The following is a 19,814-nucleotide window of genomic DNA, read 5'->3' on the forward strand; positions in this document are numbered from 1 at the left end:
CAATTTTAACGCGATAATTATTGTGTAAACAGGGTTAGGTTAATTGTCAGTGCTAGTATTTTAACAACTGTGATAAAAAAAATTTAATGACAAAAAATGTATGATTAAGTTTAATTATTAGTTTGTCATGAACACCTGCAAGAGACGAGTGATCAGTACAATCATTATAACACCACGCTGTGCACTTATCTGGTCAGAGGTATGCATGCGTGCATGTGCCATCACTTGTGTATCTGCAAGGCTAGTGAGAACTGCTACACCATTAATAATACATTACTTATCTTTGTTGTGGATGCTAGTACCGACATCCTGCAAAGCTTGGTTAAGTTAAGGTTACTATATACAAATGAAGTACTTATCTTTGTCCATGCTTCCAGTACACCTCACCAGACCTGTACTTAAAGATGGCATGGAGCTCTATACAATACTGGAGCTTACCTTGCTTACATTAACAAGATCAATAATGCATAGAAACTGCAGTCCCTCCTCTTCATGTTAGTGAGGTGGGTGTGGTCCAATATGTAAGCCCCTCCCCTAGTGTTTAGTGAGGTGGGTGTGGTCTACTCTGTAAGCCCCTCCCCTCTAGTAACCTGCATACACTAAATAATCGTATTACGTTGTGTATTACACAAATGTCCCAGAGCAGCATGGCTTGTCTGTACCTGGGGGAGAGAGGAGACAAAAGCAGTGAGAGAATGGAACACTAGTACAGTAGCTAGTAGGAGGAGCTGTGTGTGTGCATTGTGGCTGCAAGAGAACAAGCAAATGCATTGGGATAAAAAACCCCATCCACTCAACACCTCCATACAATACAATACCAGCCAATCACCACCACAGCTGACAACATCATCACCACCACAGCTGACAATATCACCATGCACCGTAGTTTCCTTGCCCAAGGGACTATAATAAAGGCACACAATCCAATTTCACAACAACCAACATTCAGCAATCACCAAATCAAGCAGTACACAACAAGAGAGCTGAGACATTCACAACAAACCAACCACAAAATGACAAAAACTCAATTCCACCAATTAGCAAGGGGCCACCTCCAACCCTACCATGCAAGGGCTTGTACAATACTGAACTACTGGTTGAGGATAGTTCAACAGAGGATTGAGCTGAGGAACAGCAGGTTGCAGGGAAGTACCGTCTGCCTGTCCAAACCAGCCAGTGGATTGACAGGTACAACAGTTAGTGTGCTAACCATGTACCAAGCAATCGCTTCAACCCCTCTTGACTGACCGAAGTCCTCACACCCCCTCCAAGGAGGGCGGCCGCCGTGCTGTTTTCACCAAGGCTGATACTCACAACAGATGCTCGTCCGTTCAGTACACTACAGGTCCACGACACAGACGTCAAACCACTGGCTGAGTTCAGATAGACAGAAGACACTTTCCTGCAACCTGCTGTTCCTCAGCTCAATCCTCTGTTGAACTATCCTCAACCAGTAGTCACAGTACTGACAAGCCCATGCAGTAACTAAGGGAACACCACCACCAGTAGTTTCCTTGCTCAAGGGACTAATACAATAAGGGCATAATAAACTAAAGGGACCCTGTGACTGTGAGTACCATTAACTGAGCACAGAAGTAATCAACCAGAATGTGTGGGATGGTTCAACAACAGTAGACTCACAGAGACAACACCTCCTTGCTCTTAAAGCCCTTGTCGACTCCAGTTGCAACAAGCCTGGCACGCAAGGCTTGCACAAGTGCTCAAGACTACTCTTCACTAATCCAGTCAAAGGCTACAGTTCCCTTGGCACACCTAGGTTTAGTTAAAGCCTGAACTTACCAATTCCATGTGCAGTAGGCACAGAGTTAAGATCCTAAAAAAGCCGTCATAATAGATTAGCATAAGCCAAGAAGCAGCAGTTGTCTAACTAAAAAATTATTATAGCTAGCTATTTTCTAATGATCCTAGCTAACTAACTATTGGAACTGATAACGAGATCTCAACACTCCCTATTATGGCATGATATGCTCCCGGAGGAACATACCCTGTGCTGCTTTCCCATTAGGCAGGTACTAACAGCAGAGTGCTCCCTCCGGTAGACTGGAGTGCCATGAGTAATCCATCATTGCACCCCGAAGGCTGGTTCAACAACGGCTCCAAGAACAAGAAAATGCTGTCCTGCGACCCACTGTTGAAGAACCGCCCACACACATTCTGATTGGTTACTCCAGTGCTACGGACCCCCTCCCACCACAGGGTTCAAGCCATGCAGAATAATAGATTCTTAGCCATGCGTACATTTATTAAATTCATGCAATAGTTTGAGCCATGCGCATCACTCCCTATATAATAATTGCATTTTGCTGGCAAGCATGTTTCTATTTAACTGCAAGTCTAATACTATCACAGTCACTGAAAGGGCCACATTTAAAAATTGACAATCAACCTGTTTTGCTGCAAATTAAATACAGAGAATCTGAACATGTAGTTTCAACTCACAATTGCAAGTAGGCAGCGCTCCAGAATCCAGAAACAATTGCAAGCAGGCAGCGCTCCAGAATCCAGAAACACTTGTCCAGAAACGTGCACTGTTTTGGATGACGCAAGCATGCAGTTGTTGAGCGCGAGCAGGTGCTAGGTTCTGCAAAAGCTCGATCCTGCACACAAAAAAAAGAACTATCGTTGTAAAACATGCAGCAAAAAACAGTAGCAACAATTCAAAGAAGGCTTCCCGGCCTAATATCCTGAGCTAGACGACTACAAGGAAAGAAACTCACCTCTACCAGCAAGACACTTCTCAATCTTCAAAGCTAAAGGAACTGAGCTTCTGGAACTGGATCTGGGAATATTCCAGACCATTGACGTCAAAGTCTCCAAGGAGATGCCATGGAGACCGACAGTTCCCACCACATGGAGAACCACAGAGTACTAGCTACAAGGTGTTTACTCTGTCTACATGTGGGCGCACCGTCGACACTTTGCATCCCCATGTGGGCTGATTGTCTGCACATGCGCATACACTAAGCCGATTTCAAGCCGCACGCCTGTAATCGAGGCCATTGCTTGCACAAATTAATGGTGATAATAGTAGCTACATACAGCTGCAACACATAGCAACACACTGACAACACTAATAGCAGGTCATTGCAAACAGTGTAGCCTTCTTTAAGCTTTGTAAAGGAACTAAAGCTAGCTGGATATAATATTTGCTGGCAGCAGCCCCACCCCTTTACCATGGAGCAGCCCGAGCCTGTGCAGGAGGAGCCAGCTAAAAGCGAGTCTGTGCAGGAGCCGGCTAAAAGCGAGTCTGTGCAGGAGCCGGCTAAAAGCGAGTGTGTGCAGGAGCCGGCTAAAAGCGAGTCTGTGCAGGAGCCGGCTAAAAGCGAGTCTGTGCAGGAGCCGGCTAAAAGCGAGTCTGTGCAGGAGCCAGCTAAAAGGGAGTCTGTACAGGAGCCAGCTAAAAGCGAGTCTGTGCAAGAGTCACCGAGTTCGTGGCAGAAAGCTGCTGCTTCATATGCGAAGAAAGGACCAAGGCGAAGCATTCTGTATGCTAACCTAGCAGAGTCTCTCAAGACAAGACAAGTAAGTCGCTGAGTATGAGTACCTAGTCTAGTCCTAGGCTTCCTGTGAAAGGAATTTTGCTCCTCGAATATACTGTATCCATGACTTCTGAAGTGCTAACATTCCTAGATCCTGTGACTGGTTTTAAATATTAAAAGCCATGCTATTAGTACTGTGGCACCATGAACTATGTTAGTGTACAGAGGGTAGCTCGCAATGAGGCTGCCATATTGCAGGCTAGAGCCAAGGCCATTCGAGAGAGTCAGAGAGGTCGGCTGGACTCGAGACATGGCTATATGTTAGAACTGGTGGCTGACAGGCTATCATTGGACACAAGTATAGTGGAGGATTTTATGCTGGACGGGGACCAGGTACGTATGTCTACAAAGCAGTGCGTGGGTGGAAGTGCCCAGCCATGTCTTTAGCTAATAAATAATCTATGATTCACTGCAGTTGGATCTATTTGATAAGTTATTTGAGCCCAATGGCAACAAGGCTGTACTGTTCTACTATCAGGAGGCAAACACTCCAATCTCTAGTAAGCCTAGGGTACCTGCACCTCTCTTGCTATACCCCATTATCCCTCTAGGAGAAATGCTTAGCACTGGAATCATGCCAACACCCTCTAAGAGTTGGATGAAGAGAGTAACTGCTTCTGATGGGACTGGGGATGCTCTCACAGGAGTGTGCATATTCTTCCTGCGTCCCAACAATAGCAAGAATGTGACTCTGGCTAATATAGCAGAGGAGCTGGTGTGTGGGTGTTTAGATGCGTCCACTGGTCGCAATATTCTGGAGATCCTACAAGAGTATCTGAGTGAGGTCATGTTGCCAGCCTTGCAGAGTGGCCAGAACTGGGGGGCGCTGCAACCGCACCAAGTTGATGACTTCTTCGACACTCTCAAAGCATACATCAACTTCTTACGCAGTAAGTGAATAAAATTCTAAATTCTGTAATCGTTCTTTATTTTAGGCTCCCAGTTGAGTATTGACAATGCCATCCACTTGAGCCTGGCCTGCTCAGTGGACCTGGGTAAGCTGAGCACTGCTGAGGGCTGTCTAGCTAATGCCAGGCTACCCGAGATGATCCCTGCACTAGAGACACTAGTGGGACAATGGTGTCAGCAAATAGAGCAGGTGAACTATCACTAACATTGAAAGATATTTCAGATTTTTCACAGGTATTGGCAGAGGGCAATCAAATGCGCAAGGAAGCTGATGAAACTGGACCACTGGTAGAACTAGAATACTGGAAACAAAGGACGGCCAAATTTTCTTGTCTGGTTGACCAAGTGAAGAGGCCGCCATGCAGAGGTGTCATCACTACACTAGTGGCTGCCAAGTCCAAGGTCATCAGAGTAAGCAATTCTTGCTCATAATAGCTCCTCCATAATTATACTCGTGGCCTTGTGTAGGTTTGGAAGGAGCTGGATGCACAGATCACTGATGCTTCTAATGAGGCGAAGGATAATCTCAAGTATCTGTACACTATAGAGAAGCTATGCAAACCATTGTACCACGGTGACCCAGTGTCAATGCTGGATGCTCTGCCTCCCCTCATATCCACCATTCTCATGGTTCACGCTGTATCAAGGTATTACAACACTTCAGAGAGAATGACTTCACTGTTTGTCAAGGTCAGTAGGTGTCGAATAGATCAATACTTTGCGGCAATCAACACTACCTACTCTCCCCATGTATCCTCACTGTACGTCTTCCCGTCCCTCTGTTAGGTAACCAATCAGATGGTGACAGCATGCAAGAGTTACATCACAGAGGGGGGTCACAATCGTGTGTGGAGTGTGGACCCGCCCACACTATTGAAACGCCTGGCTGCTTGCCAGGGCCTCTACACTGCGTATCAGGAGTGCTTCCACCAGAGCAAGAAAAGGATCCAGTCTGGTCCAAGACCATTCGAGATATCAGAAACGTATGTATTTGGCAAATTTTCTTCATTTTGTCGCCGTCTTGACACAATCAAAAGCTTTGTGGATACAGAGTCTCAATTCTCATATCTCAAAAGTTCCAATATTGAGGGCATTGAGACGCTTGCCTCGCGACTTACTTCAATCATATCCAACTTCAAGAAGAAGCCGTACAATCCATTGGACCACCGCAAGACAGACTTCAATGAAGACTATGAGGATCTCCATCGCCAGCTGTCTGACCTAGAGATACTACTGACTAGCTTCATGGCTAGCAGCTTCAAACAAGTCTCCAGTGTCAACCAAACGCTCTGGCTGCTGCAGAGGTAGGTACTGGTCTTATAGTGTGTTGCTTATAGGGGGGGTGCTTATGAGGGGGTAGGCTTATGGGGGTAGGTGTTAGCATTATTGCTTGCTCTTCTGTGTACAGGTTTGAGGGACTGGAGCTCAAGTGTTTGTCTGGTCCCATTGACAGCAAATACAGTCAAACATTGGTCAAATTCTCAGCAGCTATTGATCAAATTAAGATGGTAATCTAACAACTGTTTATACTGTCTTCATCATTATATGCAGCAATATAAAGAGTGTCGTAACCACCCTCCATTGGGATACAACATGCCACCAGTGTCTGGCAGGATTAGCTGGGCACGACAGCTCTACAAACATCTCGAGGATCCTATGAACATACTCAAGCTACGTCCTAGTCTACTAGCCTCGGTAGCAGGTCGACCAATCGTACGCAAGTACAACAAAGTGGCACTGGGACTCACAGAGTATGAGATGATACTGTACAGAGCCTGGGCAGAGCATGTGACCAACACCAACACCACTATACAGGTATAGAGGCTACTAGCTAGTAACACCAACACCACTATACAGGTATAGAGGCTACTAGCTAGTAACACCAACACCACTATACAGGTAGAGGCTACTAGCTAGTAACACCAACACCACTATACAGGTAGAGGCTACTAGCTAGTAACACCAACACCACTATACAGGTAGAGGCTACTAGCTAGTAACACCAACACCACTATACAGGTATAGAGGCTACTAGCTAGTAACACCAACCCACTATACAGGTATAGAGGCTACTAGCTAGTAACACCAACACCACTATACAGGTATAGAGGCTACTAGCTAGTAACACCAACACCACTATACAGGTAGAGGCTACTAGCTAGTAACACCAACACCACTATACAGGTAGAGGCTACTAGCTAGTGTGTCCCTGACTCGTGTGTGTGTGTGTGTAGGTGCCAGTACTGGTCCACTGTGGTGAGACTGGGCTAGGGGCTACTAGCTAGTGTGTGCCTGACTCGTGTGTGTGTGTAGGTGCCAGTGCTGGTCCACTGTGGTGAGACTGGGCTAGGGGCTACTAGCTAGTGTGTGCCTGACTCGTGTGTGTGTGTGTGTAGGTGCCAGTGCTGGTCCACTGTGGTGAGACTGGGCTAGGTGTGAACCTGTCCTCTGCTGTCGTCACTCTACTAGAAGAGACCAAGTGGATGAAGGTGTTGGGACTCAAGATACCCAACACCTTCAATGCAGCTACCATGGCAACCATCAAATCACACCATGCTCAACTCAAGGTATGATATTATAGGTATTACTAGTGTGTGTGTGGGGGGGGTGTGTGTGTGTGTGGGGGGTGTGTGTGTGTGTGGGGTGTGTGTGTGTGGGGTGTGTGTGTGTGTGGGGGGTGTGTGTGTGTGTGGGGGGGGTGTGTGTGTGTGTGGGGGTGTGTGTGTGTGTGGGGGGTGTGTGTGTGTGTGTGGGGGGGGTGTGTGTGTGTGTGTGGGGGGTGTGTGTGTGTGGGGGGGGTGTGTGTGGAGGGGGGTGTGTGTGGGGTGTGTGTGTGTGGGGTGTGTGTGTGTGTGTGGGGGGGGTGTGTGTGTGTGGGGGGGGGGTGTGTGTGTGTGTCATATGAACTGTCTGCAGTTTCTGTTGGAGGAGAAGTCTCGAATATGGTCCACTGTTCCTGAAATCTTTATAACCATCATGAAATATCACCGCAGAAAGGTACAGTAATTATTCTAATAGTGCAGACCATTGTTACTGTGTGTGTAGGTGGACAAGGCTCTGAGCTCTGGTGCTATCCACGTCACATGGACATCTCTTAATCTCGATTCATTCATAGCCAAAGCCAACTCTGCCATCACTGAGTTTGAACGATTTGTCAAACAGGTAATTAAATTCCCTGTACAAGCCACTACCTCACAGCAGAGGATCGATCTAATGATTGTGATTGGTCGGTGTGTAGGTGGTGGACTTGTACGAGTGTCGCATATTGGCACAGCTTGATAAGATGAGCAGTACCTCACTCCTGAGTCTGCCCACCACTGACACCTGGACACCAGATCACTTCCTGTCTGAGGCTAAGACTTCCTGTGAGAGTGGCTCCCAATATCTGAAGGTAGCCTCTGAGAAGGTGGAGGAGTCTATCAAGGACCTGGTGGTTCTATTCCAGTCCTCTGCTAGTCTACCAACACTCCATGCCTTCGATACTGAGGAGAGCGGCAAGTCCAAGAGAGGTACACATGTAGTATATAATTATAGCAGTTAAATAAATCATCCTTGAACAGCCATAACTTCAGTTTCATTGGTCCAATAACGTTGATTTTCTGAAAGCTTAGAAAGAGACCATTCAAATGGTGTCATCAAAATTTGAGAGATAAAATTATTTGCCAATTTGGCCACACCATGTTCCAAGGCTGAAAAATGACAAATTCTGGCCCCAACAAACTTTTGGATTGAAACACATCATTTGAAAGGTCTTTTTCTAAGCTTTCAGAAAATCATAAAAATTTTGACATTGGATCACCGGTACTCAAGTTATGGCTTGAAACATGTTCAACTACCCCCTTCGTTTAATCTCAGAATAGTACAATTTTTGGTGACTCTTTCAGCTGCCATAACTTGAGTATCGTGGATCCAATTTAAACGATTTTCCGATTTTCTGAAAGCTTAGAAAGAGACCTTTCAAATGGTGTCATCAAAGTTTCTATTTGAGCGATAAAACTATTTACCAATTTGGCCACACCATGGATAATAGCCCATGGTCCAAGGTCAAAAAGTGACAAATTATGACCCCAACAAACGTTTGGATTGAAACACATCATTTAAAAGCTTTTTGTCTAAGCTTTCAGAAAATCAGAAAATTTTTGACATCGGATCAACGATACTAAAGTTATGGCTGTTGAAAGATTCAACTTCTCGTTTAATTTACTGAAAGCTTAGAGAGAGGCCTTTCAGATGTGTATATTTTTTGTCCTCACTCCCTCCCCCTCCACTAACTCCCTCCCCCTCTACTTGTGTGTATTGTGTGTACAGACAAACTTAAGCAGTTTGAGAGCGAATGTAATGATCTCTTCACACACTTCCAAAGTCGGAATCTTGAAGCTCTCGTCTTGTCAGTACGATGCACACTAGAGGGTCTCCGTCGGCGCATAACTATGGTAACCTCAAGCCGCACCCCTTCAAAGACGTACCCCCTAGTGGTGGATGAGACTTTACGTCCAGCGGCCGCCTTCCTCTCCCAACTAGTACTCTCACTACCTAATATTGTCATGAAGCCAAGTCTCGAGGAGGTACAGAGTGCAGTCAATATAGCAGTGTGTCGTGTGTCTGAGATGGGAGGTAGTATTCCACTGTGGACCCCGCTACACCCACAGTCCAACCAGTCGACACCACGCAGTGCTGCATCACTCAGTCAGAGTAAGTAGGTCACTATTGCAGTATACGACTAGTCCCTTCTCCGTACACAGCTCGGTTGAATCCAATGAGACGCAGTACTTACTTCAAGGCTATTCGTGATAGCAAAGAAGTCGGTAAACTGATTATAGCATTGTCCTCGGCTCTCATCACGTCTCGCCAGGACCTGGTCAAGGTAACACACCCCCCCCCCCACACACACACACACATGTGACTATATAACTAGTTATATACTGGTGTAGGCTATTGCGCTGTATCAAGACTATGAGCACCTCTACATCACTGAGAGGGACGTTGCTATAGCAACCTTCCAGGAGTCCAACCCTAACTTCTCAGACTACGAGAGTGAGATGGAACACTATGAGAGGCTAGAGACAGAGATCTCAGAGCTACCCTCATCCTACTACCTCAACACTGCTCTGACACTCTCCATTGAGCCTCTCAAGCTAGCACTGGCTGTGGAGGCCAAGGCTTGGAAGACTGCATATGGACACAGTCTCAACCATACCTATCAGTCCAGTATGGAGAACATTGTCAAGTTTATCAACGAGTACACAAAGAAACTGGGCAGACCCATCAAGGTGTGTGGTGTGTGGAGGACTGATAACTGTGTTGGACCATCGGAACTAAAGTTATGGCCGTTCAAAATATACAAAATATGTTCTAAGTTTTCCCAGTAATACCACTGCTACCTTGCAACAGCCATAACTTAATTTTGAATGGTCCAAATTCAATGATTTTTGAAAGTTTAGAAGGAGCTCTTTCAGATCGCATGCTTTAACCCCCCCTGTGTACTACCCCCGTGCTTTCCCCCTGTGTACTACCCCCCGTGCCCCCCCTGTGTACTACCCCCCCCGTGCAGGACTTAGAGGATGTACGGAGCACGATGGGTGCACTGGATGACATGAGAGGCGCTGAGATAGCGATGGATATGGAGCTACAACCAATAGAGGAGTGTTATGCGTTCCTGTCACGATGTGGTGTGTCTGTACCTCGTGAGGAGATGGAGAGAGTGGACTCACTCAGATACACATTCAAGAATCTGCAATCTCAAGCTGTTAGTGATACCTTATTACCCCCCACAGTGGTGAATGCATCTACCCCCTGCAGAGTTCAGTGCAAGCTCACCTTGTGTCCATTCAACCACAGTTCAAGAATAACCTCCTCGAGAGTGTAGCCGTGTTTAAGAATGACATCGCTATGTTCTCAGAGAGCTACCACACAGTAAGCTATCTGCCACTAAAATGTACCCCCCACCATGAAGTAATCCCCCCCACAGAGCGGCCCTATGGTGGTTGGATTGCATCCACGTGAAGCCAGTGAAAGACTGCTCATATTTCAAGCACAGTTTGATGACCTATGGGCTAAGTTTCAGACTTACTCTGGAGGGGAGCAGCTGTTTGGCATGACTGTGACTGATTATCCGATGGTGTCCACCACACGCAAGGAACTGAGTCTATTGCAGAAGCTGTACTCTCTGTACAACACTGTCATTGACACCGTGGATGGCTACTATGATATACTGTGGACTGATGTCGATATTGAGAAAATCAACAACGAACTTATTGAATTTCAAAGCAGGTAATTTAGTGAGTGGGTGTTGCTACTACCATACTGTACATGTGTGTACATGATGAAGGGACGACATGTACAGTACAGTATATAGTGTGTGTACATGAAGGGACTACATGTACAGTACAGTATATAGTGTGTGTACATGAAGGGACTACTGTACAGTACAGTATATAGTGTGTGTACATGAAGGGACTACTGTACAGTCAGTATATAGTGTGTGTACATGAAGGGACTACAGTACAGTACAGTATATAGTGTGTGTACATGATGAAGGGACTACTGTACAGTACAGTATATAGTGTGTGTACATGAAGGGACTACAGTACAGTACAGTATATAGTGTGTGTACATGAAGGGACTACTGTACAGTACAGTATATAGTGTGTGTACATGATGAAGGGACTACTGTACAGTACAGTATATAGTGTGTGTACATGAAGGGACTACAGTACAGTACAGTATATAGTGTGTGTACATGAAGGGACTACTGTACAGTACAGTATATAGTGTGTGTACATGAAGGGACTACTGTACAGTACAGTATATAGTGTGTGTACATGATGAAGGGACTACTGTACAGTACAGTATATAGTGTGTGTACATGATGAAGGGACTACTGTACAGTCAGTATATAGTGTGTGTACATGATGAAGGGACTACTGTACAGTACAGTATATAGTGTGTGTACATGATGAAGGGACTACTGTACAGTACAGTATATAGTGTGTGTACATGAAGGGACTACTGTACAGTACAGTATATAGTGTGTGTACATGATGAAGGGACTACTGTACAGTACAGTATATAGTGTGTGTACATGAAGGGACTACAGTACAGTACAGTATATAGTGTGTGTACATGATGAAGGGACTACTGTACAGTACAGTATATAGTGTGTGTACATGATGAAGGGACTACTGTACAGTACAGTATATTGTGTGTGTACATGATGAAGGGACTACCGTACAGTACAGTATATAGTGTGTGTACATGAAGGGACTACAGTACAGTACAGTATATAGTGTGTGTACATGATGAAGGGACTACTGTACAGTACAGTATATAGTGTGTGTACATGAAGGGACTACAGTACAGTACAGTATATAGTGTGTGTACATGATGAAGGGACTACTGTACAGTACAGTATATAGTGTGTGTACATGATGAAGGGACTACTGTACAGTACAGTATATAGTGTGTGTACATGATGAAGGGACTACTGTACAGTACAGTATATAGTGTGTGTACATGAAGGGACTACAGTACAGTACAGTATATTGTGTGTGTACATGATGAAGGGACTACTGTACAGTACAGTATATAGTGTGTGTACATGATGAAGGGACTACTGTACAGTACAGTATATAGTGTGTGTACATGATGAAGGGACTACTGTACAGTACAGTATATAGTGTGTGTACATGATGAAGGGACTACTGTACAGTACAGTATATAGTGTGTGTACATGAAGGGACTACTGTACAGTGCAGTATATAGTGTGTGTACATGATGAAGGGACTACTGTACAGTACAGTATATTGTGTGTCAGGTAAAGCATCTTTTGAACGGCCACAACTTTAGTTCCGTTGGTCCTGATTTTCTGATTTTCTGAAAGCTTAGAGAGAGGCCTTTCAGATGATGTGTTAAAATTGAAAGTCATTTTGGGCCTGTTTTTGCAAATTACTATGGGCTATATATAGCCCACAGTCTTTTCAAATTATGGCTTGTTCCAAATTTGAGATTTGAGTATACCATCTGAACGGGCTCCTTCTAAGCTTTCAAAAAATCATAAAATTGTTGAATTTGAACCATCATAACTAACTCTAGTTACAGAGCCTAGTACTTATAACTATGACGTCCTTGTAGGTGTCGCAAGTTGCCCAAGGCCCTCAAAGAGTGGCAAGCATTCAATGATCTCAAGAAGAAGATTGATGACTTCAATGAGACATGTCCTCTACTGGAGCTAATGGCTCACAAAGCTATGAAGGAGCGTCACTGGAATCGCATCTCTACCATCACATCACACCCATTCGATGTCAACTCTGAGAACTTTCTGTTACGTAATATAATGGAAGCCCCTCTACTAGAGCATAAAGATGACATTGAAGATATTTGTGTGTCAGCAGTCAAAGAGAAGGACATTGAAGCCAAGCTCAAGCTAGTGCTGGCTGATTGGAATCTTCAGAATCTATCCTTTTCATTGTTCAAGAATCGTGGGGAGCTGCTATTGAAGGGAGTAGAGACTAGTGATGTTGTTAGTCTAATGGAGGACTCTCTCATGATACTGAGCTCCCTCATGAGCAATAGGTACACCCACGCACACCCACACACCCACACACACATCACACACACACCACCTGTGGCCCTACTCATCTTACCCAACTATTGTTAAGCTATAATCTATTCTTCCTACATTGCAGATACAACGCTCCATTCAAGAAGGATATTCAACTGTGGGTCCAGAAACTGTCCAACACTTCAGATATTATAGAGAACTGGTTGACAGTACAGAACCTCTGGGTCTATCTTGAGGCTGTGTTCGTGGGAGGAGACATTGCCAAGCAACTACCCAAGGTACCAGTGTGTTCACAGCATCCGTTCATTACTCTGAATATCTTCACAGGAGGCTAAAAGATTCCAGAACATTGACAAATCTTGGGTTAAGATAATGACTAAAGCGCACGAGACACCCAACGTGGTGACCTGCTGTGTGGGGGACGAAACACTGGGTCAGTTATTACCACATCTCCTCGAACAACTTGAACTCTGTCAGAAATCACTAACTGGATATTTAGAGAAGAAGCGTTTAGTGTTCCCACGATTCTTCTTTGTGTCCGACCCTGCTTTATTGGAAATCCTGGGACAAGCATCGGACTCCCACACCATACAAGCCCATCTGCTAGGGATATTCGATAATGTCAAGTCTGTGGTGTTCAGCAACAAGGAGTATGACAAGATCACGGCCATTGTGTCCAGAGAAGGGGAGACTATTCAGTTGGAGAAGCCAGTCCTAGCCCAGGGCAATGTGGAGTGTTGGCTGGGCCAGCTCCTCAAGGAGAGCATGAGATCACTGCACGCTATCATTAGAGACTCCTCTGTGGTCATTGATGCTCCTTCATTCGAACTACTGGAGTTTGCCAACACCTCTCCTGCACAGGTACACAGCATGTGAATGTGTGGTCAGTGTAACCCATAAGCAATGTGCGTGTATGATTGCGCCTGTTAACCTCCCTCACACACCACACACCACACCACCCCACCCACACACACAGGTTGGCCTGCTAGGTATACAGATGCTGTGGACCCGTGATTCTGAACTTGCCTTAAAGAACGCTCGCTCTGACAAACGAATAATGCTAAACACAAATTCATTCTTCCTGGAAATGCTCAACACACTGATTGAAGTCACGACACAAGACCTGTCCAAGTTTGAGCGTATTAAATACGAAACTCTCATCACGATACACGTTCATCAGCGAGATATATTCAACGATCTTGTTCGAATGCACATCAAAACACCGACTGACTTCGAATGGCTCAAACAAAGTCGATTCTATTTCAACGAAGATACGGATAAAACTGTTATATCTATCACTGATGTGAACTTCATCTATCAGAATGAGTTCCTTGGGTGTTCAGATCGTCTAGTCATCACCCCTCTGACTGATAGGTGCTATATTACACTAGCACAAGCACTCGGCATGGCGATGGGAGGAGCCCCGGCCGGCCCTGCTGGCACTGGCAAGACTGAAACCACTAAAGATATGGGGAAAGCACTCGGGAAATATGTGGTTGTGTTTAACTGCTCTGATCAGATGGACTTCAGAGGACTTGGTAGGATCTACAAAGGCCTGGCCCAGTCAGGGAGCTGGGGATGCTTCGATGAGTTTAACAGAATTGAACTACCTGTATTGTCAGTGGCAGCTCAGCAGATCTACATTGTCCTCATGTGCAAGAAGGAACGAAAAGATCAGTTTATTTTCACGGATGGTGATGTTGTGAGGCTTAACCCTGAGTTTGGAATATTCCTGACCATGAACCCTGGTTATGCAGGCAGACAAGAACTGCCAGAGAACCTCAAGATACAGTTCAGAACAGTTGCCATGATGGTACCAGACAGGCAGATTATTATGAGGGTCAAACTGGCCAGTTGTGGATTCCTGGAAAACATTATATTGGCCCAGAAATTCTTTACTTTGTACAAACTTTGTGAGGAGCAACTATCGAAACAAGTTCATTATGACTTTGGTTTACGGAATATTCTATCAGTACTGCGAACGCTTGGTTCAGTCAAACGTGCTAATCCACAGGACAGTGAGAGTACCATTGTCATGAGGGTGCTGAGAGATATGAACCTGTCTAAGCTAGTGGATGAAGATGAACCTCTGTTCTTATCACTCATCAATGATCTGTTCCCTGGTATAGTGTTAGACAAGGCTGGTTATCCTGACCTAGAGGCAGCTATACACGAGGCTGCTACTGAAGGTGGCCTCATCAATCATCCACCGTGGACACTTAAGCTGATCCAACTGTTTGAAACCCAACGTGTACGTCACGGTATGATGGTGCTAGGTCCTAGTGGAGCAGGGAAGACTGCCTGTATACACACCCTCATGAAGGCAATGACAGCTTGTCACACACCTCATAAAGAAGTACGAATGAACCCCAAAGCCATTACAGCTCCTCAGATGTTTGGACGATTGGATGTAGCCACGAATGATTGGACTGATGGCATATTCTCCACGCTATGGAGACGAACACACAAAGTCAAGAAAGGTGAACACATCTGGTTGGTGTTGGACGGCCCTGTGGATGCTATCTGGATTGAGAACCTCAACAGTGTACTGGATGACAACAAGACTCTAACTCTGGCCAATGGTGATCGTATACCAATGGCCCCAGACTGCAAGATTGTGTTTGAACCTGACAATGTGGACAATGCTTCTCCTGCCACAGTCTCGAGGAATGGCATGGTGTACATGAGCTCCAGTGCTCTGGACTGGAGGCCTATCCTACAAGGCTGGCTGACCACACGATCTGAACTAGAGCGCACTGTACTCTGGAAGCTATTCGACAGTCACTTTGACCCTATCCTGAGATTTGTTAGTCTAAACCTGGAGGCTAAGATGAAAGTGATTGAGTGCAACTACATCAAACAAGTAAGACCATGCGTCCTGTACTGTACAAGTGATGGCCTGCTTCACTATCCCTCTCTCTCTGTGCAGGCTATGGACCTGTTGTCTGGGTTGATTCCCTGGACTGAGGAGAGCACTGTATCCACACTGTCAGCACAACACCTCCAGAGACTGTTCTTATTCTCTGTCATGTGGAGTGTGGGTGCCCTACTGGAGCTGGAGGATAGGTCCAAGATGGAACAGTTCATAATGAATAATGTAAGTGCAACCCAGACCACCATCCCTTGTGCAGTGTGGGCCTGTGCAACCCAGACCACCATCCCTTGTGCAGTGTGGGCCTGAGGGCAATAATGTGTTTGTGTGTAGTGCAGTGTGTGTCTGCGGTGGCAATTAGTGATTGCACAATCTCTCTTGAGGACAACAAAGTGTCAGCTTCCCTGATAACAAGTGATAGGCCCTTCCCTCTACACACAGAACATGGGAACCAGATACCGCAGAGATAACCCAACATGTAGTCATGTAGATTGATGTTGATGAGGTGGCCTTTCATCTGCAATGTGTGTTCATGGAACCAAACCTTGCATTATTTTCCAAAGCCCATAATTTGTTCAATTTTGTACACACACACTACACCCACACACACATACTCCACACACACACACTACACCCACATACTCCACACACACACACACACACACACACACACACACATACTCCACACATCACACTCCACACACACACACACACACACACATACTCCACACACACACACACACCCACATACTCCACACACACACACACACACACACACACACAGGGAGGCCTTGATTTGCCTCCTGTTGGAGAGGGAGAGACTATCTTTGAGTATCTAGTGGAGGAATCCTCTGGTGATTGGAAGCACTGGAGCAGTCGTGTGGACGAGTATCGCTACCCTACTGATAGTGTACCAGAGTATGCCTCCATTCTAGTGCCCAATGTGGACAATGTACGGACTACATTCCTAGTAGACACTATAGCCAAGCAAGGCAAGGCAGTCCTGCTCATTGGAGAGCAAGGGACTGCCAAGACTGTCATGATTAAAGGTTTCTCATCAAAATATGACCCTGAGAAACATCTCTTCAAGGCATTCAACTTTTCATCAGCTTCTACTCCAAATATGTTTCAGGTATACCCCTCACACCTGCCCCCCCCCCACACCTGTGCCCCCCCTAACCCATACCCCCCACACAGCGTACTATTGAGAACTATGTGGACAAGCGTGTTGGCAATACGTATGGACCTCCTGCTGGGCGCAGGATGACTGTCTTTGTGGATGATATCAATATGCCAGTCATCAACGAATGGGGAGATCAGGTGAGTGATGACCTTTGACCTGTCCCTAACCCTAACCCCCCGCATACTCAGGTAACCAATGAGATTGTGCGACAACTCATGGAGATGAGGGGATTCTACAGTCTTGAGAAACCTGGTGACTTCACTAATATAGTGGAGATACAGTTCCTGGCAGCCATGATTCATCCTGGTGGTGGGAGGAATGATATCCCTGCTCGACTCAAGAGACAGTTTACAGTGTTCAACTGCACTCTTCCATCAAATGCGTCCATTGATAAGATCTTTGGTGTGATTGGTGGTGGATATTTCTGCCCAGAGAGAGGATTCAGTGATGCAGTGTGTTCCACTGTTGGAGAGCTAGTACCAGGCACTAGAGCACTCTGGCAGAGGACCAAGGTGTGTGTGTGTGTGTGTGTGTGTGTGTGGTGTGTGTGTGTGTGTGTGTGTGTGTACTGTGTGTGTGTGAGGTGTTGATTGTTAACTTGCTACAGTACTAGGAACAGATTAGCAAAACCACAATTAGATAATTAGTCTAAAACCCTAGACCTGTATTAGCCTCTACACAGGCTCTCTAGACCTGTATTAGCCTCTTCACAGGCTCTCTAGACCTGTATTAGCCTCTTCACAGGCTCTCTAGACCTGTATTAGCCTCTTCACAGGCTCTCTAGACCTGTATTAGCCTCTTCACAGGCTCTCTAGACCTGTATTAGCCTCTGTATTAGCCTCTTCACAGGCTCTCTAGACCTGTATTAGCCTCTTCGCATTAGCCTCTTCACAGGCTCTCCCTTCTCTTCTTTACATCACAATCCTAAATTGTGGTTTTTCTGTTTGGCAATTCTCTGTACTGTACTTGTATATTCAACAATAGTTAGTATAAAGTCGTCCATTTGACTTACTTATTATTCTTACAGAACAAGATGCTACCAACTCCTGCCAAGTTTCACTACATATTCAACCTGCGTGATCTGTCTCGTATATGGGAGGGCATGCTACATGTTGAGTCAGCACAATGCTCTCATCAGAACGATGTACTCGACCTATGGGTACACGAGGTCACTAGGGTCATTGCTGATAGATTCACCAACCCACAGGTAATCAAGAGGAGCTACATACACAGTGGCCTATGGTAGTATCAATGCTACCCTTTTCTTTAAAAAAAAGCAGAAACTAATTGACCTGCAGTGTGTAGACTAGTGTGTACAGAGCCTATAGTGTGGTCCCACTGTGTGCACTGTAGCTAGTGTACAGAGCCTATAGTGTGGTCCCACTGTGTGCACTGTAGCTAGTGTACAGAGCCTATAGTGTGGTCCCACTGTGTGCACTGTAGCTAGTGTACAGTGCCTATAGTGTGGTCCCACTGTGTGCACTGTAGCTAGTGTACAGAGCCTATAGTGTGGTCCCACTGTGCGCACTGTAGCTAGTGTACAGTGCCTATAGTGTGGTCCCACTGTGTGCACTGTAGCTAGTGTACAGAGCCTATAGTGTGGTCCCACTGTGTGCACTGTAGCTAGTGTACAGTGCCTATAGTGTGGTCCCACTGTGTGCACTGTAGCTAGTGTACAGTGCCTATAGTGTGGTCCCACTGTGTGCACTGTAGCTAGTGTACAGAGCCTATAGTGTGGTCCCACTGTGTGCACTGTAGCTAGTGGTGCATGGGCTAATAAGGTCAGTGTATTCTTTGCTGCTGCAGGATGTTGATTGGTTTGTGGGTGCCACTGGGTCTGTGTTGAGGGAGGAGCTGCAAGTGACTCACGTACCTCTGGAGCCATACTTTGTGGACTTCCTGAGTGACCCACCGGAGCCAACCGGGGATGAGCCAGATGATGCTGACCTGGACGCTCCCAAGATATATGAGCAGGTAAGTACAATAATAATGTCATCATTACGATTATACTAGGTAACCATGGTATATAACGCTCCCGCAAACCCGCTAAAATTGGTAACCATGGTAATTATAACGCCCCCACAGATCCCTAGTCTGGCTGACCTCTCCGACAAGTTGACCTCTTACATGCACTCCTATAATGAGATAGTGCGTGGAGCTGGGATGGACCTTGTGTTCTTCAAAGATGCTATGGTCCATCTGGTCAAGATATCACGTATCATCCGCACAGACCGAGGCAATGCACTCCTCGTGGGCGTGGGGGGGTCAGGCAAGCAATCCCTAACACGACTAGCTTCATTCATTGCTGGCTACAAAACCTTTCAGATAACACTAAGTCGTGCTTATAACGGTAACAATCTGATGGATGATCTGAAGTATCTGTACAGAGTGGCAGGTTTGGAAGGGAAGGGAATGACCTTTATATTCACTGATAATGAGGTCAAGGATGAAGGCTTCCTAGAGTATCTCAACAATGTCTTATCTGCTGGAGAAGTGTCTAATCTCTTTGCTAAAGATGAGCTGGACGAGATCACTGGAGAGCTGGTGGCTGTTATGAAGAAGCAGTTTCCACGACGACCACCCACTCAGGAAAACCTCTATGATTATTTCATCACTCGAGCACGGAGGAACCTCCACGTTGTGTTGTGCTTCTCTCCAGTGAGCACATGTACTGTACATGTAGTGTACATGATTGTAGATTGTGTTACTAGCAATCTACGTATTTATGTT

The 19,814-nt window shown here is 45.7% G+C and overlaps 1 protein-coding gene and 1 long non-coding RNA gene across 4 annotated transcripts in view; one reads left to right on the forward strand and one right to left on the reverse strand.

Annotated features, from left to right (window-relative positions):
• Positions 1 to 2,905, reverse strand: LOC135334862 (uncharacterized). 2 transcript variants are annotated; one of them, XR_010394376.1, is made up of 3 exons: positions 2,739 to 2,882; positions 439 to 2,618; positions 1 to 392 (listed from the first exon to the last, which is right to left on the reverse strand). It is a non-coding gene; the product is annotated as an uncharacterized LOC135334862 (long non-coding RNA). The 2 variants fall into 2 exon arrangements; XR_010394375.1 differs by having other exon boundaries at positions 1 to 2,618; positions 2,739 to 2,905.
• Positions 2,609 to 19,814, forward strand: part of LOC135334759 (dynein axonemal heavy chain 8-like) — a 24,025-nt gene continuing 6,819 nt past the window's right edge. The window contains exons 1-31 of one of the 2 annotated variants that reach the window (XM_064530041.1): positions 2,609 to 3,543; positions 3,759 to 3,893; positions 3,976 to 4,060; positions 4,112 to 4,450; positions 4,496 to 4,659; positions 4,704 to 4,880; positions 4,938 to 5,159; positions 5,256 to 5,773; positions 5,878 to 5,977; positions 6,021 to 6,284; positions 6,866 to 7,036; positions 7,386 to 7,466; positions 7,515 to 7,631; positions 7,708 to 7,978; positions 8,778 to 9,161; positions 9,212 to 9,333; positions 9,401 to 9,739; positions 10,021 to 10,215; positions 10,269 to 10,382; positions 10,438 to 10,739; positions 12,600 to 13,040; positions 13,154 to 13,307; positions 13,357 to 13,890; positions 14,006 to 15,892; positions 15,959 to 16,126; positions 16,686 to 17,033; positions 17,099 to 17,221; positions 17,273 to 17,596; positions 18,112 to 18,291; positions 18,891 to 19,058; positions 19,170 to 19,742. In XM_064530041.1, coding sequence (XP_064386111.1) covers positions 3,196 to 3,543; positions 3,759 to 3,893; positions 3,976 to 4,060; positions 4,112 to 4,450; positions 4,496 to 4,659; positions 4,704 to 4,880; positions 4,938 to 5,159; positions 5,256 to 5,773; positions 5,878 to 5,977; positions 6,021 to 6,284; positions 6,866 to 7,036; positions 7,386 to 7,466; positions 7,515 to 7,631; positions 7,708 to 7,978; positions 8,778 to 9,161; positions 9,212 to 9,333; positions 9,401 to 9,739; positions 10,021 to 10,215; positions 10,269 to 10,382; positions 10,438 to 10,739; positions 12,600 to 13,040; positions 13,154 to 13,307; positions 13,357 to 13,890; positions 14,006 to 15,892; positions 15,959 to 16,126; positions 16,686 to 17,033; positions 17,099 to 17,221; positions 17,273 to 17,596; positions 18,112 to 18,291; positions 18,891 to 19,058; positions 19,170 to 19,742 — 9,348 coding nt within the window. In that variant the 5' untranslated portion in view covers positions 2,609 to 3,195. Of the gene's footprint in view, positions 3,544 to 3,758; positions 3,894 to 3,975; positions 4,451 to 4,495; positions 4,660 to 4,703; positions 4,881 to 4,937; positions 5,160 to 5,255; positions 5,774 to 5,877; positions 5,978 to 6,020; positions 6,285 to 6,865; positions 7,037 to 7,385; positions 7,467 to 7,514; positions 7,632 to 7,707; positions 7,979 to 8,777; positions 9,162 to 9,211; positions 9,334 to 9,400; positions 9,740 to 10,020; positions 10,216 to 10,268; positions 10,383 to 10,437; positions 10,740 to 12,599; positions 13,041 to 13,153; positions 13,308 to 13,356; positions 13,891 to 14,005; positions 15,893 to 15,958; positions 16,127 to 16,685; positions 17,034 to 17,098; positions 17,222 to 17,272; positions 17,597 to 18,111; positions 18,292 to 18,890; positions 19,059 to 19,169; positions 19,743 to 19,814 lie in introns of both variants that reach the window. The other variant, XM_064530040.1, reaches the window with a different exon arrangement.

The sequence above is a fragment of the Halichondria panicea genome, chromosome 4, assembly GCF_963675165.1.
Source record: "Halichondria panicea chromosome 4, odHalPani1.1, whole genome shotgun sequence".
Lineage (NCBI taxonomy): Eukaryota > Metazoa > Porifera > Demospongiae > Suberitida > Halichondriidae > Halichondria > Halichondria panicea.